At 43.3% G+C, this 25,181-nt stretch overlaps 1 protein-coding gene across 1 annotated transcript in view; it reads right to left on the bottom strand.

Annotated features, from left to right (window-relative positions):
• The window catches only part of LOC142580652 (uncharacterized), a 59,765-nt gene that overhangs the window by 17,141 nt on the left and 17,443 nt on the right, over positions 1-25,181 (bottom strand). Inside the window, exons 7-12 of the mRNA XM_075691161.1 lie at positions 25,024-25,132; positions 23,571-23,750; positions 17,254-17,370; positions 9,814-10,089; positions 9,342-9,483; positions 5,037-5,138 (exon numbers count right to left, since the gene is read on the bottom strand). Coding sequence (XP_075547276.1) covers positions 5,037-5,138; positions 9,342-9,483; positions 9,814-10,089; positions 17,254-17,370; positions 23,571-23,750; positions 25,024-25,132 — 926 coding nt within the window. The remainder of the gene's footprint in view (positions 1-5,036; positions 5,139-9,341; positions 9,484-9,813; positions 10,090-17,253; positions 17,371-23,570; positions 23,751-25,023; positions 25,133-25,181) is intronic.

Raw genomic sequence — 25,181 nt, 5'->3', positions numbered from 1 at the left:
TTCCCACCTTTCATGTGGATTGTGAATGTCTCCTAACGAAGGCTACTACAACGAATTTGCCTGTACAACGAAGGAATTTAGGCATCCACGAAGGCTGAATTGTTGCTGTACAACAAACACCACATACACTGGTGCTGCCACTGCCATCTGCAGATGCCATTGAGCTGGAATCAGCACTAGCACTAACGGCAACACCACAGATGCACTTGAAGAGTGTGCCAATGTCAGTGAAGGCCTGCTGTACTGCTTCAGAAATCGCTCAACTCATAAGCTGCTAGTTGTAACACAGCAGCGGGTGCGATGGCTGATAAAGAAGTCACACTTAATGACGACGCGATGATCAAAATCATAACTAACCACCGACGAGGTCTTTAAAGCCATCTAGGGCAGAAAGGATGTGAATGTCAACGCAGGCAACAGTGATGAAGACCCTGCAAACAGACCGAGAATTTTCATGCCAAGGGAGGCAACAGCGACATTAAACAATCTGCAGCTTTATACAATGCGTATCTCCCATGTTTTGCCAAGCTGCACGCCCTGAACTTCAGCAAAATAAGGTCGCTTGAAGTTGCACATTCTGTCAGATGAAGTGTACACAAAACAATTAGCGACTTATTTCACTAAGACTCTCTTTAATTCATGTTAAATAAAGCTTTCTCTTATTGAATGTGCTCAATCGCACTATTGTAAGTGCAGCGGTGCACGATCTTTACAATAAAGTGAGCTGCACAACGAAGGATTTCGAGGGTCCCAAGCAATTCGATATAAAGACTGTAATGTCTTGTTAACCCTTTGAGGGTCTATCTTCTTTCGCCATATGCGACCGCCCGGGGTCGATTTCTTTTATTGCAGGTTTCAATTCTTCTTAGGGACTTATTACGAAAAAAATTTACCGTAATTTTTTTAGGGTGACCGTAAAATGAGAAAAAAATATCTTGCGTTGGTATATATGTAGTCTACATTCATGAATAGCAACAATAAAAAGCAAATAAAGTTATAAGAATAAAAAATGTGATGCATTGTTATACACATAGTTCAAGGCACTGAAAATGCGCACACAGAATATTCCACAAATCTCACCTGTTACTCCTCTTACACTAATATTTACGTTCATATCGTAATCGAACTGCGTAGGTGAGCGCACTCAAGAAAACTGTGTGGTTGTGTACCCGTCAAAAAAGCAAAACGTGTGATAAATTTCTGCTAATCTTCATCTTATCGCCAACCAGAGGCAATTAGTTTTCGTGCGTCTCCAAAAAAGAAAAAAAGAAAAGAAAAGGAAATGCATGCACGGCGGCATCCTTCCTATGCGCACCCCTGTGAGCACTAAACGAGCGAGAAACAGGTGGTTGCCCTTTGAGCAATTAGTAACGAGATAGCGATCAGTTCTGCGAGCGCAAGAAGCCGAAACTGCCTGTGGAACAAAACCCAAACTGCCGCCCCCCCGCGCTCAAGCCAACACGCAAGCGGTAGTATATAGATGAGCCGGAGCAAACTAGGTCTAAAACAAACCATGCAATGAAAACCGAGAGGGAGGTGTGAGAAAAAAATTCCCTGTATTCCCACGTAGTGGCTGCACATGCCAGAAAAGAAAAAGTTAGGAAATAGGCGCGCTTTATAAACGTGTGGTCGGCGCCGTTAATATATGGCATCGACCATTTTGGGCCTGTTCGCGGCGCCGTATATTTACGTCACTGACCCTCAAAGGGTTAAAGAGAAGGAAAAAAAAGTAGATTGTCCAAATATAACTACTAAATGGCAAAAAAGACACTAACATTCAAAGAGGGATGATAATAGATTCAAATAGAAATTAGTAAAAAAAGAAAGAAGCATGCATAATAACGCAATAAAATATAACAAATAGGGATTAGGGGGATATGATGAGCTCTGTTCTGACCAGGCGTAATACTGCAAAAAGTTAAGTGCTGCTGTTGAAATTCTTGCCATTAGTATAACCAGTAGATTCCAGAGTTCCATTTGAAACATTAATGAGTATTGGTTGCAGTGTGCTGAACTTGCAGATGAGATATAGCTCTGTAATTTCTGTCACAGGAAGAACAAAAGTATGACTACAGAATATAAAGTTATAAGTTCCTTGATTGGGACCAGACAGTTTGAAATGTTCAGTGACTGCTTTGGGAAGCTTCCTGACTGTATCTGTATGCCTGTTTAATGTAATATTACATTAACATTATCGTTTATTAAACAGGCATCATACCGATTAAGCCAACAAATGTTCCAAAGTATTAGTGACAGCAGACCTGGATTATGAAAAGTAATTTTCCAGATACAAAATAAAAGAAAAAAAGAAAAGAAAGGTTGGAGCACATATGGCAGTTGCTCCCAAGTCATGACTTCATGACTGGCAGCTCATCAATATCCTCAAATAGGAAAGTAAGCAATCAGAGCAATCTACCAGAACCAACCTATGGGACTGAAGCTTAGACCGTAACAAAAAAAGCTTGAGAAGAAGCTAAGGCCTGCACTATGAGTCATGGTACAAAAAATTATAATCATCCCAACAACAGACAGGAAGATGACAGTATGGATTTGAGAGAACAGGTGTAGCTGATATTTTAGTTCACAGTAAGAGGAAGTAGAGGTGGGCAGGTGATGTAACCTATAGAGATGATAACTGGTGGTCAATTAGAACAACAGAATGAGTGTAAAAGGCAGAAAAATGCAGCCGAGGACGGCAAATGACTAAGTAGTGTGGAAGGATTAGAAAATATGCAACCACAGGATGGTGCCAGCCAATGCAAAGCAGGGGTAATTGGAGATTGCTGGGAGAGGGTCAATCAATAAATTAATCAAACAATAAATTAATCAATTAATTAATCAATCCTTAATTTATGACTGCCCAGGAACATCCAGGGGTCTGAATACTGGCACACATAGAAATACTAAAAGAAAGGTAACACAACTATGACCAAAAGTTATTGCATAAGAAATAGAATGAAAAGAACAGGCTAAATAGATACATAGTGAGCAAACATTCAACAATAATACAAAATTGATACATAATAATAATATTAATTCATTAATTCATTCATAAGCCTCACAGGCTCCAAAATGAGTATTACGTGAGGGGGCGCAAAAGAAATACAAGTGATATCTTTACACAAGGTAGACATGATACATTGTTCCACAAGAGGAACATCGTGAACATACAAGAAATAAGTTGTGCAATAGTTAGCAAGGACTAGAGTGAAGTAAACAAACAAGGCAACTAAAAGACTATAAAATATTATGGAAATATGGTAGTAGTTACTTTTGATCTAAACATCACAGGGTTGTGAATGTCAACAATATTGTCAGGAAGACCATTTCATAGCTTAATGGCCTGTAGGAGGGTTGACAAATTAAATGCTTTTGTGAGCTCGAAGATGCGCTTGAAACTACGATGATTGTGTAAGCGACACAAAATACAAGGTGGTTAGGAGAGGGGTAGGGTACATGAATGATGGCTGGAAGTTATCTTATGCAGTGTACTAAGGCCCATTTTTCCATGTGAATCGAAAGAAGGTATTGACTGAGACTTTATGTTGGTAATATTGGACTACTGGCTGCAGTTCTTGGCAATGAAATGCACAGCACAGTTTTGAACTGCTTCAAGTGTATTAGGTAGTCCTGGAATAGAAACCAGATGGCCAGTGCATAACCAAGATGGAGACAAATAAATGTTTGATGTGCAAATTAACAGGTTAAGGTAGCGGTTCCATGAAGGTTAGGTTTACCTATCTATTTTATCTATATGAAGCTTCTGGGACAGGCTTGGTGTTAAATGTATGCCAAGATATGGGATGTCACATGAGATGAGTCGCAATTATTAAGTGAGTAGTTGTGAATAAAAAAGTGCTGCCTGAGGGTGAAGGTCATTACTTTACATTTTTTCACACTAAATTACATTTGCCAGTGTGAACACAAGTTGGTCATAAGACCAAGATCATTTTGGAGAGCTAGGTGGCCAGAAGATGAATGGATTTTACGACACATTATGCAGTCGTCAGTGAAGAGTTGATTATTAGAGAAGACAGGAGATGGTAGGTCATTAATGCAAATAAGAAACAATGGCATGCCTAAAATGCTTACTTCGGGAACACGTTGATATTACATCTCTAAGGGGAACTGAGAAGGCCATCAACAACAGTAAACTACTGTACGAAAGAATGATTTCTCACCTAGGATGATGCTTTAAGGAATTCATGCTTAGCTAGGAATTTAGCTGTTAGTCGAGAGTGAGCAACGCAACTGAAAGCTTTCAAAATATCATTAAATGTGATACAAACATCCAGATTCTCATCAATGTAGATAAACAAATTGTTAGTAAATTCTATGAGTTGTGTTTCGCAAGAAAAGCCTTTTCTAAAGCTAAGTTGATTTATGTGGTGAATTGGGCGTGTTGGCACATATTTGAAAAGGCGGCAGTGCAATAAAGACACGGACAGAGACAAGACAACAAAGACAGGTGCTGAACTTCCAACAACACGATTGTGAATGGTTCACCAATATATACGTGCTGTCCGAGCCAGGGGTTATCATCTGCACATGCGTAAATATGCCAGCTCTTTGTCTGCAAATGTGATGAAGACCATGCTGACACATCCTTTGCCAAGTCTAGAAATCCATATAGGTTCTGTGATTTTCCTTATCACACACGTTTTACTCTTCTTGATAACAATAGGTTCGCCCGACCTTGTAAACACTTCTGTCATCAAGGAGAGGCACACCTTCTGGTGGGCATATTTACTGGCATATTTACGCATGCACAGATGATAACCCCTGGCTCAGACAGTATGTATATATTCATGAATGACTCACAATCATGTTGTTGGAAGTTCAGCGCTCGTCCTTCTCATCTTGTCTCCGTCCGTGTCTTTTTTGCACTGCAGCCTTTTCAACTAAGTTGATTTTGATGGAAAAAGTTGTTTTGGAATGCTGAGCAATGTCACAGGCAATTAGATCTTCGAGAAGCTTCATTTCATTTCATCATGATCTTTCATAAATACGAAAGATGGTGAAAAGGTGTCACTCACCAAAGGCTTCATGAACAATGCACTTTTTCTTGAGAAGGCATTTTGTTGCTGCATGACTTAGGTTGCTACTGCACAGCACATCTGTTTGGGAAGTACATCTATCTGTAAAAAGGAAACCATAAGCAAAACACTCATTTATTAACAAATTCATTGGAAATTTCAAGCTTCCTCCGTTTCCTTCAACCTTAAAACCGCCATTATCCATACAAGTATAAACTGGCACTAAACTGCCATATAAGTAAAACGAAAGAAGCGTTATAAGTTTCTAATAAAAAGGCACAAGTTGCTAAGGAAATAAAGTATATCCTTCCATCACAACCAACCAGTTTCATACTGTAAGACAGCACAGACAAATCGTGAGAACATTTGTTTCACAGCAAATACTAATCTCTTTTGTATTTCCCAAAGAGTAATAACCTGACACATTTACACAAGATACAAAATAGCCAATGAACTGCTACTCCAGCTAAGTATATTGCTTCTAAACTTATGGTCTCCTGCATAATAAATGTGCCACAGTAATGGTCATTAAACTTAGAGAAAATAATTTGTATGTTGTAAACTTGAAATAATTGTATAAACTAATTAATTTGTAATTAAGCTTTAGAACTAAAATTAATTTACCACCTATCTTAAAAAAATAATTAAATGTACAATGTTTTCTTTGACACATTACCAACTATGTTTAATTATTTACTTCGTATGGAAACAGACTTCCCAGTAAAATTTAAATCAAAGCAGAACATTAAATCAAACAACACAAAGGACACCCAAACCATTTAATCACAAAACAAAACACATTAAGGGCCAAGATTAAACAACTTTTGTGCAATTTAGTGCAGCGTCGTGTCAAGTAGATTGATTAAAATCAAACTGGTAAAGAGTTCTCAACAATTTCATGAAGGAAGACACCACAGTGTTCAACAACCCCTTACAGCTGACGCAAGGCAGTAAGGTGTTGACTTGGGCTAGATGTTTCAATGTTTAGGATCCATAGTGAAAACAATAAGAAAGACGGATGAGTGAAAAGACAACACACACACTACTGGCAATTGAAGGGTTTATTTTGCATTTAGCAAAATATAGTGGGACAGAGACTGAGAACACAAAAAGGAACACATACATGAAAAAGGCAATCATCATGGTCACCCACACCAGCAAAGGGGGCACCACATGCCTGCCTTCACAGAATGCACATTTGTAAAACATCATGAGGCCATGCGAATGCTCAAGATCATAAAGGCATTCACAATGGACAAAAAAAAAGTCAGTCATGTGTTAGTAAACCTTTTATTGAACTTCTATAGACGGATGCTACACTGTCACTTTCCTAAAAATGTTGTTACATTTTGTAACCATGTCTTTTGTTACTCACTTTAACCACAAATCTGCTGTTTTGTCCTCCTTTTCACATGTATCGTTTTCTGTCCTCCTGTCACAGTAATTTCCTTTTCCTATCCCCTTCTTATAACATGTTTTTAGCCTCTTCTCTCCTCTTTTCTTTTTATCGTTTTCTCTCATTTGTTTTTATTCGCTGTTTCGGCTTTCTCAGTTCTTACTGTAACAGCTGCTTTCTCTGTTTTGTTCTTACCTAACTATCTAGTGTCCATTGCGATTCCCATCGCAACCGCATCATCTCCTCCCAATTATTATTCAATGGTGCCCTACTGCTGTAGTGCATTTCTAAGCACCACCGCAGTAGGGCACTTAGAAACGTTAGATGATGCGTTTCTAAGCATTCACACACACCGACGCACCATGCATTTCAGAGGCCACACACAGGCTTGGCGGCGGCGACGCTAGATGGTGGCAAGTGTTCTTAGGGAAGCGCAAAAAAGGAGTCGCGCTGCAGTACATGCCTCATATATAACCTGTTTCGGTGGTGGCAATACATTATACCACTATACTGATTCATTGCTAAATGCATTACCATCGACAGTCATCGTGAGATGGGTGTTTTGCCAAATTTTTTTTCTTTCTTTCTTTGCCATCCATCCATCCATCCATCCATCCATTCATCTGTCCGTCCATCCATCCATCCGTCAACCTGGCTCACTGTGTAGCCCATGGTTGAATGGTTATAGCATCACGCTGTAGTGCTAAGGGAACATGGTTCGAAACCAACCACTGTACCACTGCCAATTGGCCATTGCTGCAAACGGATGCAGGAATTCGATGAGGAAGAAGAAGACCATCTGCAAGCAGCATCCTGAGCTTGACTAGCCTTTGTCAAGTAAGTCTGTTTCCTAATCGTCAAAAATATATGCACGTGAGACAGGCGGCTATATACTGTTCTCGATCGCGCGCACCTCGTGGTTTTTCTTGTTCACATGGAATCCAGGGGCCAGAAAACGTATAACAATCACAGTCTGCAGCAGGGAACGGTGGCACGTTCCGGTTATCGCCTATTAAAAGCTTGCGGTACGCTTCCGACGGCACCACGCGCTGTGAAACAGATAGGCGAAGATGCTTATCATGATAGGATTGGCGGTGACAGGTGTGAATGCTGTGTGCAATGACCCCAGAGATTTGCTGGTACCGAAATGAGAAACTGTGTGCACGCCAATGTTTTCACGTAAGACGGGTGGGCGACTATAGCGGTGAAGCTGCCGCGGCGGGTAACTACATACTGTTCTTGATCAAGCGCGCCTCACGCATTTTCTTGTTTACGTGGGATCTAGCAGGCGAAAAACATATCGTACAATTGCAGTTAGGTGACGTACTGAACGTCGGTGCCGAAAAAAATGTGTTTTCCGGGAAAGTATGAACCAGTAAAAAATTAGCAACTCTATTGGATAATTTTTTGTGTTCTCGATTGCGAATGTTGGCGCCGGGAAAACGTACGTAACGGGAACGTATCAACAAAATTCTACCGTATATGTACACATTGCCATATAGTCCAATTGTTGGTTTCGAACCTTGTTCCCTAAGCACAGCAGCCCGATGCGCTACTCATTCGACCACACACTACCCAGTGAGCCAGGTAGGCTGGGAAAAAGGTTAGATACAAGCACATATAGATATAAGCATACATAGATACTTGGCCCCTGGAAAGTGCGTTGGTAAAGTACTCAAGCATTAAAATTTCTATGTTACCCTGATCTATACTTTCTCTTTCAAGTTTTTTCTCCCTCCCATCTGCTTAACCGCCAGCTTCTTGGCCAATCCCACGTATTGGGTAAGCATAATGAAATGAGGAGCAACTAAGCTAGCAAGTAAGGAATTGCACAATGCTGTCTCACATGCCTCGCTCAAAGAAGGTGCTTAACACCAAAAAGTTAAAAAAAGGCAGCAGCACGGCTTCGGCAGGCTATAGTAGTTAATATTTGCCAAATTGGCCATTCGCACAAGCATTAACAGGAGCTCGTAGAGGAAGAAACTGTTTGCAAGCATGCAGTGCGAGCGCAAAAAGGAAGATAAAAGACTCCATGGCCACTACCACCACTGCACTGTGCTGTCCGCCATGCATCGCCCAAAGGAGGTCCTTACTGCCAAGGAATTGGAAGAATGCAAGCAACAGCGTGCCGAAGCCATTTGCCGCTGCTATGCAGCAAAGACGGTGAAAGCACATGGCGCTCAGCTGGAGCAAATGCGGTAATGCAAGCGCCACTGCCACGTCAGGGAGATGGACGAATGGGCAGCAGGTTGCAGCAAGCATGGACTACCGAACACCAGCGCTGCACCACGGAAAGAGACTGTACAGATGTATAGGACATACATATCATCTCAATATATTCGAATGTATATTATTGTTCTTAAACATGTATATAGAAAGCAACTAAACCACATAACAATAAAGAAACATTCTGCAATTGAATAAATAATGCAACCCTGTCTCTGTCTCGTTAATTCCACTTTACAAGTTTTGATAGCACATAATCGCTAATTACAGACTGGTCACGATAAATAATGCTAATTCCATTACCATCGCCCAGCATCTCTGTAGAATGAATGCGCCATCAATATTTTGTTCCTCGTACCTTTCCTGGTTAATGACACCATTGGCGCTTCCACTGCCATTACAGCAGACCTTGCACTTGTCTTATATCCTCCCATCTCGCTGTGCTGCCATTCTCGACAGTGCTGAATTTGTTAGTTTGTGTCATATGCCACTTTTGCTGGTGCTGGTGACAAAGATGACTGCCTGTATAAGTTCCTTTGTGCGCCCTCATTCCTTCTTTCACAAATCTTGCCAAATGCAAAATAAGTGCTTCAGCTGCCAAGAGGGCTTGTGTTGTCCTCTTGTTCGTTCACATCTTTTGCAGTTTTCCCAAGATAAAAGCTGACCCAAAACAAATGTTTTACCTAAGCTTAGGTAGGCATGCAAAAAATGAAGGACTTTCTGTTTTCTTGCTCCATTGAGTTCAATGCAGGCCTTATCCAACATGTGAACCAATATCCGAGCCACAGGAACAATATAGTGCATAGAAATTTTTGGTGCAATGGCCTGAAACACAAGAAGTATGCACAGTTAAAAAAAAACAACACAATTTTTAGCAACACTAAAGGTCTCCCACCAACACTCCAAATGTTGCATTAATATTCATAAGAGCAGTTCTGAAAACTTTTCCACATTTTCTGTTTCCCATAAACACTACAGCCCAATGTGCGTAGCACCTAATTTATTTCATGTAGAAGCATACAATAGTCAAGCACTGGAACTAGAATGAACACTATTCGTCACCTTAAAGCACTGAGTAAACTGCACATGCTGTAACACTATGCATTTAAACTACATCACACATGCAAAGATTAAAAATAACCGACAAGTTCTTACCATGGTGACTTGAAGAGGAAAAAAGCTGTCAAAGTATTGATCACCAGCACCAAACAAGTCAATGCAGTAGGTGATTTGAACCAGGAACCAGTCACAATTCAAGACGTCACTGTGCTCAACAAGTTCTTTGATTAAGCACGTAAAGTTGTCCTGGTGCCTTGATGTTTCGCTGCAAAGCCTTTGAAATGTATCTAGAGCAATGCTTCCAAGGAGGTCTTGCCCAGTATCACACCACTGTTGTTTATAGTGGCAAACAACTCTAAGGTGTATGAGGAGCTGCAAATGTGGTAGAGAAAGGTATGCAGCAATGTGAGAAATCTATAAAAGTAAGCATCTCAAATAACACCTTGCTCGATAGTAGGTACCTTCAACCTTGCACAACAAAATGTAAAAATGAATGCACTGTAAGCCTGTGCTAAGTCACATAAGTGGGTAAGCACATCACAGAGAAGTAGGCCCTTAAGAGGAAGCTTCAGCTCGGGTGCTATCCAAATACATGTAAAACGAGAATTTGTTTTTCTCAGCAACCACTGCACCAAACTTGACGAGGTTTGCTGCATGTAGAAGAAAAACATAAAATCTAATGACTGTTGGATTCGAATTTTCGATTATGTCACTTTTTACTAAAAATTGGCAACAATATACACAGCATCTGTCTCGACTGGTGCATATAAACTCTCTTGCAAAAACAAGTGGGGTGGGCTAACTGTAGAAGGAAAGCTATTTTGTTTAGCCTGAAGAATTTCTTCACTCATGCACACCCAAAATTCTTGAACTGTTTCGTTCTCAACCAGCAACCTCTTTATTTTTTGCAGGTTTGCTGCAGGTACTATACAAGAATATTGGTTCAATTTTGGGTTCGGTTTCACACTGATTCAAGCACTTAAAGATGCAATGGTTTATTAGGCATTCAGATGCAAAGTCCCGAATCTCCTGCATTTAAGGGCAGAGATTGTATTGCCACGTTTCATTGATAGATGACTTCTAAAAGAGGCCATTAAAGCAGGAGTCGTCCAAGGGGCAGCGCAGCACCGACAAAAGACCAAGGTGCGAGGTCATGAGCCAGCCCGTCCTCGTCTTCTTCTGGGAGCAAGTGGCCCAAGTGCGTAGCGTAAGTGCGTGGTGCAAGTGCGTGGCATTACCCCTCCTCCCAGAAGAGCATCGACTCGATGCTAAACAAATCGTTGACGGGAAGAAAGACTTGTCCCAGGACAAACGTAATGGTCCGAGCACCATGACTATTATGGTGTGTGATATGGTTTTAACCGCACAACGTGCACAATCTCGGGCCACAGTTATCGGCGGCGTGCTGACTGGGTGCCATCCAGAAGAACTTCATAGTTGAGGTCACTCACTCGCCGAAGCACTTTGTAAGGGCCGAAGTACCGACTAGGAAGTTTTTCTGAAAGGCCTTTACAGCGGACGAGGGTCCAAACTAACCCTTGGTCACCCGGTTGGTAGTCAACTTGTTGGCGGCAGAGGTTGTAGTGTCGCGCGTGAATACACTGTTGTTTCCTGATGTTCACGTGAGCCAGTTGACGTGCTTCCACGGCACGCTGCACAAAACTCTTGGTGTCTACATAAAGACTGTCAGAATCGTCACATGGTAACATGGCTTCTAACATCATCTGAACTTCATGACCGTAAACAAGAGAAAACGGCGTGAAGTGTGTGGTCTCTTGCGTAGTGGTATTGTACGCAAACGTGACGTACGGTTGTACCTCGTCCCACGTCTTATGCTGCACGTCTATGTACATCGACAGCATGTCGGTCATCGTTTTGTTAAGCCTTTCCGTCAAGCCATTTGCTTGCGGATGACAGTCTTTCGGTGTGTGGTGTAACTCAGTTGAAAAACTTCTTCAAGCAGTCTTGCTGTAAACGCTGTCCCTCAATCTGTGATGACACATGTTGGGGTGCCATGATGTAGTACGATGTTCTGTACGAAAAACTGTGCAACCTCAGAAGCTGTACCTTTAGGAAGAATCTTTGTTTTAGCATAGTGGGTTAAATAGTCTGTGGCGATGATGATCCACTTGTTTCCGGAAGTAGACAACGGAAACGAGCCCAGGAGGTCCATACCGACTTGATCGAAGGGCCCTCGAGGCGGCTCGATAGGATTCAGCAATTCCACAGGTTTCACATTGGGTGACTTTCGGCACTGGCATTCACGGCAGGCTTGGCTTTTAACACAATTGTCGAGTTTCAGCCAGTAGTACGATTTTCGTACCCTAGCAAGGGTTCGAGTGAAACCCAAGTGGCCGGACGCAGGCTTGTCGTGACATGCAAACAGGATTTTATCACAAAGCTCTGCTGGTACGACCAAAAGATAGGTTTTGCTGCTGGCAGCAGAATTCTCCTTGTATAAAATTCCCTGTCGAAAAGAACTTGACGACAATCCACGAGCAATTTGTAGGCGCAGACATACGTTGCGGCCTTCTAGGTGTTCGATGATAGGTTGCAATTCACAATCTGCTTGCTGCTGTGTAGATATGTCTCCCTTGCTTATGGCACTGAGAAAAGCGCTGTCAACTTTGTGTTGATTGGCAGGTTCAACAGGTGCGCGCGACAATGTGTCGGCATTTTTGTGTGTGCGGCCTGACTTGTACACGATGGTCATGTCATATTCCTGCAGGCGCAAGCTCCACCATGCCAGTCGTCCAGAAGGGTCTCTTAGGTTTGCCAGCCAACATAACGAGTGATGATTTGTCACGACCCGGAATGGGCGGCCATAGAGATAAGGTCGGAACTTTGCAAGTGCCCATATGACGGCAAGACACTCTTTCTCTGTGGTAGTGCAATTGGACTCAGGTTGCGATAGGGTGCGACTGGCGTAAGCTATGACCCTTTTGTCGTTCTCCTGCTGCTGTACGAGCACCGCACCCAGACCAATATTACTGGTGTCGGTATGAATTTCCGTTTCAGCTTCCTCGTCGGAATATCCAAGAACAGGGGGCGATGCCAGGCGGTGTCGAAGCTCAGTGAAAGCCGCTTCCTGGTTCGGAGCTCCAGATGAACAGCGTATTGTCTCTAGTGGTTCGGCAATTTTAGAAAAACTGCATATAAAGCACCAGTAGTATGCGCACAGTCCCAGGAAACGTCGAACGCTTTCCTTGTTGGTAGGAGTCAGGAAAGCAGCTACAGCGGAAGTTTTCTCAGGATCGAGACGAACGCCTTCCGAGCTCATGACATGCCCAAGGAACTTCAGTTCTTCATAACCGAAGTGACATTTCTGAGGCTTTAAGGTGAGGTTGGCCGATCGGATTGCCTCGAGCCCTTGCTGCAGATGCTTAAGATGTCCAGAAAAGCTGTCTGAAAATACGACCTAATCATCCAGGTAAACGAGACAAGCTTGCCATTTTAGGTCAGCTAGCACAGTGGCCAGCATCCGTTAGAAAGTTGCCAGAGCAGAGCACAACCAGAATGGAAGTACTCGGAACTCGTAAAGTTCATCCGGGGTGACAAAGGCTGTTTTCTCCTGGTTGCGCTCGTCTACCTCAATCTGCCAGTACCCACTTTTCAAGTCAAGGGAGGAAAAATACTTGGCTCGCCGTAGCCGGCCGAGATAGTCATCTATGTGCGGCAACGGATAGACGTCTTTCCTTGTGACGTTGTTCAGTTTTTTGTAATCAACAAAGAAGCGGAGAGTGCGATCCTTCTTCTTTACCAGGACAACCGGTGACGACCACGGACTGTTTGAAGGTTGGATGACGCCATCGTCCATCATCTCCTTGACTTGTTGAATTTCTTCGCATTCTTTCTGCGAAACACGATACGGCTGCTGGTGAATAGGATGTGCATCGTTGTAAGTAATTATCCTGTGCTGCGTGATTGGCGTCTAACTGACTTTAGACGATCGAGCGAAGCAGTCCTTCAATTCACACAACAGTCCTCGCAGTGCCTCCTTATTGTCCTCTGACAGCTCATTGTTGATGTCGATATTTGTAACGCTTTCTTCATCGCTGCCACTTTCCTCACAAGTGAAACACTCAATGACATCCTCCAAGGCTTCAGTGTAAGCTACAGCAGTGCCACGGAAGAGGTGTCGGTGTTCATTTGTGAAGTTAGTGATCAAGATGTCAGCTTGGCCATTCCTAACGTCAACGATTCCCCGAGCCACGCTTATCCTGAGGGTAAGTAGAAGGGAGACGTTGCACTCTGCGAGTACTTCGCCTTCGCATGTGCCCTCGGATGTTACTGGAATCATTACACTAGCACGAGGTGGTATCGTGACACTGTCGTCAGTAATTCGAAGAGTGGCTCTATGGCGGCAGGCGTCTCGCGTCGTCGCTTTCTAGAGAATGATATACAGCATCGGCGGAGGTCAATGATGCCACCATACTCTCAAAGAAAGTCAATTCCAAGTATCAATTCACGAGATCATTTTCAGAGAACAAGAGAACTGATCAGAAACATATAATTTTGAATTTGTACACGAGAAGTGCACACACCAAGTGGTTTGACGACATGTCCGCCAGCTGTCCGTATGTACGCCCCTGTCCAAGGAATAACAACTTTCTTTAAACTGCTTGCCAGCTTTCCACTGATAATCGAGTAGCCAGCGCCAGTGTCTATTAAAGCAGTAACATTTCGACCGTCGATCAAGGCAAGTATGTTCATTGAAAAGTTGTCTCCAGCCTGAGACACCGGTGTCGTCAGGTACCCGTCTGTCTTAAGTCGTGTCGATTGGAGATTTTGCGCACGTCGAGTGTCAGTGGCCTCACCTCGAAAGGTTGCTTACATTAGTTTTCCAGACGAGGGCTCGGAGATCGTCCTTGCGACATCTGACTTGTACCTCTCGAACAGAATGGTCGTGCTGACGGCGATCGCGGCTGGCGCCTTGATCACGGTGGCGCGCGCTGTTGGCCGATAAAATCTTCCATCTCAGGTGGCCATTGTCCGAAACGGGGTCGGGGTGAATGAACAGGAAACCCCTGGAGTCCAAGGCAGCGGTACTGGCACTCTCGGTAGACATGACCCGCCTCCCCACAGTGGTAACAGAGCGGTCATCGGTCGGGCATGCGCCAAATGTCCAATTTACGTGCGGCTAGACGAGCCTCTCCAAAATAAGGAACTGCATCTGCGCTGACTGAAGCATGGCATACAGGGTGACGGCATGTACTGGCGCTGGTGCAGGGATAGGGTGCCCTAATGCGTCGGCATAAGTGACATGCTGGTATTCGCTCACAGTAGAAGGTGTCACCGGTGATAGGACGGTGCCTCTTAAAACGTCAGTGTATGTTGTGCGTCATGGTTCAGTTGAAGTTGTGAATGCGTAAAGCGGTGTAGCGGCCTGAAATGGTCCAGGGGGCTGAAGTGGCGGAGCGGCCTGAAGTGGATGCTTCGTAACATGGTATGCCGAGCGCATGCTGCACTTGGTCACACACAACGCTAGCTATTAAGTTGGCTGAAAGCTGCTGCAGCTCATGAAGCTGTCACAGCTCATCGCAGACTATCGATCAAATAATCTCGCGAGGTGACTCGACGTCAGTCGTGAGAGCTACTAGTCCGCTGGTAACGGAGGAGAGATTCACTTGCCGATCGTACTGGTGTGAGCGCTGGTGCAGGGCCTTCTCCATGGTGACGGCTTCAGTGAGAAACTCTGCAACCGTCTTGGGTGGGCTATGAACGAATCCACCAAAGAGCTGCTCTTTCACGCCTCGCGTCAAGTGACGCAGCTTGTTGTCTTCAGACATGGTAGAGGTCAGCTCGCCTGAAGAGATGCACTATGTTTTCCACGTACATAGCCACATTCTCACTGGGCTTCTGAATGTGAGATTGTAGGGCCCATTCTGCTCATTCCCGGCGATCGGAGATGGCGCAGGTGTCCAAGAGGCTGCGACAGAACTCACGCCATGATGTCAGAACACCTTCGCGGTTCTGGAACCACATGCGAGCACCGTCCAAAAGGCTGAAGTAAACGTTTTGGAGCTTCAACTCGTTGTCCCATCCACTGAACTCCGCTACGTGCTCTAAGTACGCCAGCCAGTCTTCCACGTCTTCAAGAAGGTCGCCATGGAAGGGAATTGGCATGCGTGGTTTTTGCAGCGTGTAATGAGGAGGCACCAGAGCAGCCGTCGCAGGGTTCATTGTGGTAGTATGGGATGTAGCATCCATACCTGCCGTCATTGTCGTTGTCCTTGCAGGTAAAGGCTCCAACTCAGGCACCAATCCCAGGGTTCTCCGGCTGACACGGTGTACTGGCGTGAGCTCCGGTATCGGTCTAGCGTTCCTGCTGCTAGAAGGGGTCTGTTGCATGGGTCGAGATTACCCAGCACCTCCATCGGAAAAATGTCATGTTTAATTGATAGACGACTTCTAAAAGAGGCCATTAAACTACCAGTCGTCGAAGCAGCAGCACAGCACCAACAAAAGACCAAGGTGCGAGCTCGTGAGCCAGCCCGTCCTCGTCTTCTTTTGGGAGCAAGTGGCCCAAGCACATGGTGCAAGCGCGTGGCAATATGGCAATCACATAATCGCTACTGTGTCTAGTCACTAAATCTGGCTTGTTCAGTCATATGTATTACACCATATTGGCACCCCTTGCTTTACAAAATTTTGCTATCTTTTTTTTTTACTTTATGGCCATTAATTGAAGAAAACAGCTTTTTCTTTAGAACATAAAATGATCTTCTGCATCTAATCTGGGATAAATAATTACACTGTATATGTAGATGGTTTACTTCTGTATAGACCAAACACAAAAGACTGACAGACCTAACATTTCAAAGCAACACAGAGCTTCAACCTTGGGTTCTTTAATGTGCACCCAATGCTCCATTCACAAGTGTTTTTGCATTCAGCCTTGTTTAGAAAGTGGCTGCTGTGAATCACTGAGCCATCGCAGTGGGACCAGGCCTCTTGAACTACTAATAAAATGTATTTGACGAAATAGCACTGATATAGCCTAACTTAGCCTTGAGGCATATACAATGACACCATCAATTACACCATCAACCCATTTGTGAGTTTCAGCAAAAATGCAACACGTGACATGGTTCATTTGCGCTAAGTAAAAGAGCACTGGGCTTTTTGGTATCATACTGTACTTCCTATAGCCTACCTTTTCAACACTTGGAAATGCAAGGTGTCTATGATTTGCTTTAAAAGAGCTCTACACCATTTTTCAAACATGGCATATAAACATTCCCAGTCAGAAGACAATGCTGTTTTTAACTCTTGAGCCAAATATAGTTTCTGTACAGGCACAAAGGGCAGATGAGGCATGCTTGCTCATGAGTGGTTAAGTATGTACAGCGAATGCTGCTTCAGCCTGGGCACACCATTTTGACCATAATGAAAGAAAAAAAGACAGCACAGGGAAAGTAAAGCAAAATCTAAGTAGGAAGAAGTGCAGCAAGCACCTTTAAGTAACATCACAAGAAGCTTGTGATTACAATAACAGGCATACATACTTGTGAATTTGGCTTAATAACAACTCACCTGTGCAACAGCCGTGGTGCACCCATCAGTAACAGCCATGTCAACAACTGCTTCAACGACTTCTGAGGGAGATTGCATGCAGAGGCTTGCAAACTCACTTAATACCTGTGCTTTGTCCTTTTAACCAAATAAAAAGAACAAGAATACAGAGCTGACATCAGCAACTTTCTACCTGCATTACTCCCAAGTACTTCGTATGTTAAAACACTAATACTAAAAGAAGGTCACAGACACGGCACTTCGAAAAAAGAAAAAGGGAAGAAGGCTGTACAAGCACAATACAATAAAAATGCTGAAATATAAGAGGGGGGTGGGGGGGAACACAGCAGGAATTAATTATCCCAAGCTGTAAAAAACAGTGTCAACCCACAACACATTAAACAAGAGTAGCAACATGAGTAGCTCTGGTGACTGTAAACATAGGACAAAGAAACATACTCACAAAAATCCCATATACTGTAACCAGATGGCAGCGTTCTGCCCCTATATCAAACCCTCATTAAAAAAAAATTAAATTGTGTGGCTTTACATGCCAAAACCACGATCTGATTGTGAGGCACGCCGTAGTGGGGGCCTCCGGAATAATTTGGATCCCCTGGGGTTCTTTATTGTGCACCTAAATCTAAGCACACGGATGTTTTTACATTTCACCCCCATTGAAATGCGGCTGCCATGGCCAGGATTTGATCCCACGACCTCGTGCTTAGGAGCCCAACACCATAGACACCAAGCAACCACGACAGGTGGCAAACCCGCATTATCTGCACAAATAACCAATCTCACAAGATGCCAGGGCTGCATCAGGCTAGCCTTCTCAAAGTGCTTCTATTGCACTGCCATGACTGCTAATCACATGAAGGAGCTGCCTTCAAACAGTGCTAACAACACTACAAGTTTTCCCACTCAATTTAATCTGTACGTCAGTCATTTAATCCCACGTGCCAGCCAATTTACCCTAAGTGCCATACAAATTAATTCAAGAGCTGCTCATTTTAATTCAAGCACCAGTTAATTTAGTGCCAACACAAATAAATTTAATCCATACACCAGTGAACTCAATCTAAACACAGTATAGGTAAAAAGCCTTTGAAGTTCAAATCAAGTGAATTTTTGTGGAACTGTGAGGAGTTGATACTTTTGCTTTAAAATACAAAGGCAAGGTGGATGACCAGTAGCTTTCTTCCCACATGACCTGACAATATCTTTAATTTTTTTTTTTTTAAGAGCGGCACAGCAGGCGGCAACTCATGTGTAAGAAACTGCTAATAAATGTTAGCATGAAACTAAGGAGAATCCAGCTGGTTTTCAAAGAAAAGAATAGCTTGAATAATGAGCAAACCTTCATTTCTTCTGACTATAATATATAATTGCCTTGAAATACCTGCACAGACACCTCACTGATAATGGAGCTGATTGCAAGCATAGAATCAAAACAGAAATGTCAATGCGATAGAAGCAGTGTGTCATCAATCTGCTTGTAGTAGATTGATGGGAAGAAAGCCGTATGGTTTTTCGTAATACTGTTTCGTAGCCCTTCCTCGCATCATCCATTATGCCAGAACTCATTTGGAATGTTAATGTGCTAAAATGTTTTCAGACTGCCAGGAAGCAATTGATGCTTCTGCTTCATTTGCATCCAACGTTCGATCTACCAAACATCACCCAGGATATATGGGGCACAGTAGAGGAGGGCTTCTGATTCCTTCTGACAAAATAGGATTATTTAACCTGCACCTGAATAGCACATGAGTCTTTTCTATTTTGCTTCCACCTAAAATGCTCTTACCATTGCTAGAAATCAAACCTGCACCGTCATGTTCAACAGATCATGATGGCCACTGAACCACTGCTGAGATTAGCCAGTAATTCCAGACATTATTAATTCTTATAACAATCTTACACTAGCATTTCTAGCAAGTCTTCAACAAGTTGTCATCGGCTGTGTTGCTCTAATATATTTTTAAAAAAAGCAAAAAGTTTGTGTCACATGCAGGCTGCCCAGAAAGCATACCCAAACCGTAATTCTAGCTGAAACTGAACTCAAACCCGAATCGATATTCTTAAAACATGCCTGAACCCAAGCCGAACCTGAACCAAAAAAAAAGTAATAATGGTTACAGTTTAATCTATGCAGATCACAATCGATCACGCTTAGGATGCTTCAGACGAGGTCATATCCCTCCCGAAGTTTCTTAAGCAGGATTTCTCCAGAAATTGACCGACAGTGCCCGGATTGTGGGCAGGTTAGCACTCTACCTCATATGCTCTGGCAGTGTCCTGCGTTACGGGATACGTCCCTCACCAGCGAACGGGACTGGGACGAGGCCATATCTAGCACGCAACTTAAGCTCCAGTCCATGGCCGTCCAGAGGGCCCGTGAAAGAGCGGAGAGGCTTGGCCTCCCCATTCCGACATGGGAGCAGCCAGCGGCGAGCCGGGGGCCCCAACGGGTCTCCACCGGCTAGTCCCTCAGGACCTGAATAAAAGTTCATTGTCTGTCTGTCTGTCTGGTTACAGTTTGGCACAAAACGGTTCAAGCATATAGGGTGCAAATGGGTGCTAAATACATCAGTGATTCTTAGAAGTAATTACTTTCAAGTCGGCGTACCCCACAAGAAAATTCTTACAGCTCGCAAGTTGCGTTTATGAGCAAGAATTTGGATAGACAATAGGCGTGTGCTGATGGCTATATTACCACCTTGGCAGAGACGCTTGCACTTCTGAACTGGGCCATGCCAGTTGTGCTTTGCAGCTAAAACATTGCTTCAGGGGCACTGCATAACCACTGTTTCTGCTGAAGCACCCACTTCGGCCGTTAGGCCAGCTCGCTACTATTGCTACTATTACTAGATAAACAGTAAAACACACATGCCAGGACACACAGGGAGCACAAAAATATGGTGACCTCAAGAACGGAAAATAAGAAAACCGCTAGTTGATCTGCTCGGCTTGTAACAATAACACTGAGGTCGCTGATGGACGCCATCATCTTCTCAGTGCGCAGTGAGAACGGCTGTAAACAGCACAGGAAATTTGCTCTTGTTGTGTGCCATAGTTCACTGCACATCTGACACCTCCAAGCAGAGTAAAATGCACTCTTCGATTTCTAAAAATCAGTCCTGGGATACAATGTGCTCTGTTTGGACAATTTTGTCCGCGTTTAGTCAGCACAAGGCTCTGCACCACGTGTAATTGCACAAAGAAGATCACTGCAGTGTTTAGCACAAACTGTTCTTGTTCACTGTTCCAAAGCATCAATGTCCTCACATGCTTTTATTTTAAAAGGAACTATAAATTGAGGAAAATCTGACTTCCTTGATTCTTTCTTTGTTACAGACTAGAAGTATGGAGTTGTAAGTTATGTAATACAGTGTGAATCTGCCCTGTGTCACATGCCACAGTTAACTCACCAACTGTCCCAGTAGTAAGAAACAAGAGAGAGAGATAGTGTAATGTTGCAAAGCTGGAGAGGTCAACCTGAAGGACATGCTTCTGACTTGCTGATCCACACAGAGGTAAGGGGACGATAGGGACAGAAGCGGAAGAAAAAGAAAAATTTCCTGACTCTGTTGCTGTCAAAGCGTGGAAGTTTAAGCTCACCCTATGCAGGCACAGGCATTCTCACTAATTATAAGTCTGTCTTTGATATGTACGTAACAATTTCTCCATACCCGTGCACTCTATTTGTAAACTGCGCATAGTAGAGGAAAATGTCGCTACTCATTCTTATCAAGGGGCTTCTTGCTAAAATCGTGGTGGTGGAGGCAACTTGAAAAGTTTATCCAAACAGCGTGCCTCATGCTTCGAATGAGTGCATGAAAAAAAGAAAGAGAGAGAAAAAAAAGAAAGGGACCCAGCAAGGAACCACGCAGCCACTACCCGCATTGTCAGCACCTAAAAGCCCATACCTACATTGCATCCTCGTATTCGATTCAATTAGTAAATTTTGCTGTTTGAACCCCCCTATAAGCTTCCACTGTTTTCCCCATACTCAGTATAGATTACAATAAAAGCAAACGCGAAAAAGAGTGACAACACGTCAAAGCACCACCAGCAAGTACTGCACACTCTTGTGATGACATTGCCTAAGATAACCGTCCTTATGTGTATGGCTGCTGTAGCTGCACAGCAGTAAAGTTCATTGACATTCACACATAAAAAACATCGATTTCTGTCCCCCATGTGCCAGGGAGCCCACTTCTTCCACCTCCTGACAAAGCCTGCATGTGCGTCGTGTGTACAAGTCGATAGCACTCTGCAGCATGTCGCCATAGGGCAGATAAGGTTTACTGTGCCGAACCGGTTCCGTGTTGTGAACCAGTTTGCGAACTGATAACATTTTTATTTCTCAGAACCAGAACGAAATTGAAGCGCACTGAACCTGAACCAGTACTTTTTCCAGTTCAACACCCTGGTCATGTGGGAAGAAAGCTACTGGTCCCCCATTTTCCCTTTTATTTTAAAGGAAAGATACCAACCCCTAACAGTTTGAAGATAATCGCTCCACTTGACATTCAATTACTTTGAGTTACAATCTGTCTGGATTAAATTCACTGGCACTTGGATTAAATCGACTGGTGGAGGGACTGAATTAACTGGCACCTGGGTTAAAGTGACAGGCAGTTGGATTAAATTGAGCAGAAAAACTTGTAGCTGCATGACATTGACCAGAATTTTTCTGCAGCTCCAGCCATGTAGACTCAGTGAAAGCATAAGTTGATAGTACAAGAGAGATGTAGGCAAAAACAGGAAGGGGCAAGAATACCAGAGTCATATTTTGAGAAGTGAATGCACAAGGAATATCCATACACAATGGATGTCTCACACAGCCTGTGCTTGTATGTAATTGTTCTATGCATAGCACATGTGTTGTAGTTGGTGGCTGAGGTGGAAAAGCCAATTCCACTGCCCAACACACTGCAAGTCATGGGTGCACTGACAGACAGATTACAAGTTATTTATATTTCACACAGTAAAATTTCATCTGTCACAACATCCACAAAATACAAGGCATGCACAGAAGTTTCAATTATATCTCCCATGAGCATTATACAAGGTGCGGTCAAAAAGAGACCAGCATAATTGCACAGCGTCCAAACGAGTGAACAAAATGCACAGTGGCTAGTGGCACTGACTAGCATCAGCCTTTGGTAATACGTTTTTTGCCGCATCATTCTGTCACCGCCAGTAATAAGCAAGCAACAGCCGCTGAAGGAATCAGGTGCAGTGACCAGTTTGCGATTTTTTGAGGCAGTGAAAATAAAGGACTTCGAAAAACAATGTGTGTGTGTGTGAAATCCTGCTTCAAACTTGAGAAAACTGTGACAGAAATGTGAGAAACACTACAAGCTTTCGGGCCCAAATAATTCAGCCAATCGCAGTGTGCTGAGAGGTACGGTCATTTCAATATGGGAAGAATGTCAACTAATGATCCCCAAAATGTACAACCTTCCACGTTAACAGGTAAGGTTCACATCAATGCAGTTCATAATTTGGTTCTCCAAAATTGCCATTTGACTGTCAGAGAGATTGCTTAAGATGTAGGCATCAGCTTCAAATTGTGCCAAGCAGTTCTTACAAAAACCAACACACATCGCAGTGTAGCAATATTTGGTTCCAGAGGACTAGAAAGCGAACCGTCTTAACATCAGTCAAGAACTGCTTGATCGTGCCAGGTTTGATAAAAATTTTTTGAAAGCTATCATAAAAGGAGACAAAACCTGAGTGCGCAGGTGCGAAATCAAAACCAAGGCCCAGTCATCACAGTGGAACAAGCATTGCAGTAAAGCCAGCATCACAGCGCAGCAAGTATCGCCCTGACTAAAAAAGCTCGGATGAGTCGATCCAACATGAAGGGCAACGAGCATAAGTTGTATCTACCAAAAAGTTTTTATTGCAACCGTCTGGACTTCTTTTATCACACCTTGTAAATGCAATAAAAAGTGACACATTCATATGCTTTGACATCTCCTTATTGGTTAACACTAAAAACAAAGGTCTATAGTCTGGAACAGACTAAAAAGCCAATAATAAAACAATATCCATCTATCTTCAGTGAGCTAGTCACACATCTGCAACATGCAGCCCTCTGATGCTATTTTTCCCATGAACTCGGAGCACTCAGCGGCATCGATTGTTACAAGCAGATTTCACACCCTGAATTTATTTTTGACTCTCTAATACCTTGTCAGCTTTATTACAGCAGTCTATTCTGGTAGAGACAAATATAGTGTCTGTATTTTATCTTGGCAACTCTACTATGTGCCTTCAAATCGCAAAAGAGCTACGTACACATAACAGATGTAATAAAGTATCACCTCAGAATCCATTCTCAAGTCGGCATCAGAGATAAGGTTCAGCTTCTCAGTAAGCAGGCTTTCAAAGTCCGTCAGCTTCAAAGGCAAAGAGTCATCCCTGAAGCTCTTGGAGCTAAATACATAAAACAACATAGCCTCTTGCAACTTCGGTGGTGATGCACTGCACATCTTGAGCACCAGCTGTAAATAACATGCCAGAGTTGATTTACAACCATAGTTTGGCTTTTCTTTCACAAGGAATAGATGACATGTCCCCATTTGTCTTATCAAGGGCAGGTGTTAACTAGCAAAACATATTCAGCATGCCCAGGTTGCCTTTACAGTTGAGCCATTTAAGACCAGCCTCCTCAGCAACTACGAAGGCAGACAAGGGTAGGCAGGTTACCACCGACAGCCACAAATGAGAAAGTTACTTACTGGGAGAAAAAACTTTTTCATTTATGAGAAATTAATGTATGGTTATATACATACCTCGCTTGTGAATCACTGTTGCCATATGAAAATTGTGGAGAACTAAGTGAGTAACGCTGCCACATGCTAAACAGCAAGACCTCTGTCACAAAACACCGCCACTTCCTCCTGTTTCTCACAGACCGAAAAGGTACTAGTACCATCACAAGAATGCCCAAGACACATGAGCAGCTACGATGCTTTTTTTTTTTTAATTCGCTTCGCTCAATGCACGCTCTGCTGCCAATTTTGTTTCCTTTCACTACTTTCTTCCCACTCAGTTGCTTTTGATGCCAACTTCTTCGCCTTTAAGTAGCAGACTTCTTCAATTTTCTATTGCAGACTTCTTCACTGGTTGGTCTCTTGTTCTGCTTGTCTATGCAGACAATTACAGTGTCTCATACCCATTCTGGGGGGTTGGCCAATAATGTTCACCTATCCAGTGCCACACGCCCAGTGGCGCATGCCAGTGGCACATGCCAGTGGCCCAAGTAGTCTACTCGGGCACATAGCCAGTGGCCGAAGTTGTATAATCAGCAAGACAGCAGCAGCCAACAACCAGCACCCGCAATGTGTGGGGAAGAGGTAAAGAAGGTACTTAAAAACAAAATGTGTGCCAATCCCCGTGTTTCCCCCCCACTGTCCCCAAGCCAACACAACATAATTGAGCCAAGTTTAAAGCATTGCAAGGCACTGCCAGTGCCTACTGTAATGAATATCATTTGTAGTTATATAGCACATCATCAGGCATGCGAGCGACACAAATGGCCATTTTTTAACACAATATTATTTAAAAAACATGCATTCTAATGATCTTATGACCCATAACATGTGTTGTAGAGACACTGAATTCAATTTATTGAAGTAATTTAGATTAAATACAGCGCTGTCTTTAGTGCATCTTTTAAGAGCTAGGGCATCATGGCAGCACATTCACATGCTGCTGGCTGTGCAACAAAAGCATGCACAGAAAACAAATCTGTAGAAAAATTTCCTCTGGCACCTTTTTTATGCACGTGTTTGCATCACTGCACAAAGCAGCTTGGCACAGGCGACGAAAGAGCTCTGGATGACTTAACAGCTTCTGATGGTCGTTCAGTATATCACAGATCCTGGGAGAGCAATAAATATATGTGGTAAAGTACGATATTCTGGAAATAA

The sequence above is a fragment of the Dermacentor variabilis genome, chromosome 1 (assembly GCF_050947875.1).
Source record: "Dermacentor variabilis isolate Ectoservices chromosome 1, ASM5094787v1, whole genome shotgun sequence".
NCBI lineage: Eukaryota > Metazoa > Arthropoda > Arachnida > Ixodida > Ixodidae > Dermacentor > Dermacentor variabilis.
This window is presented reverse-complemented; position numbering and strand designations above follow the sequence as displayed.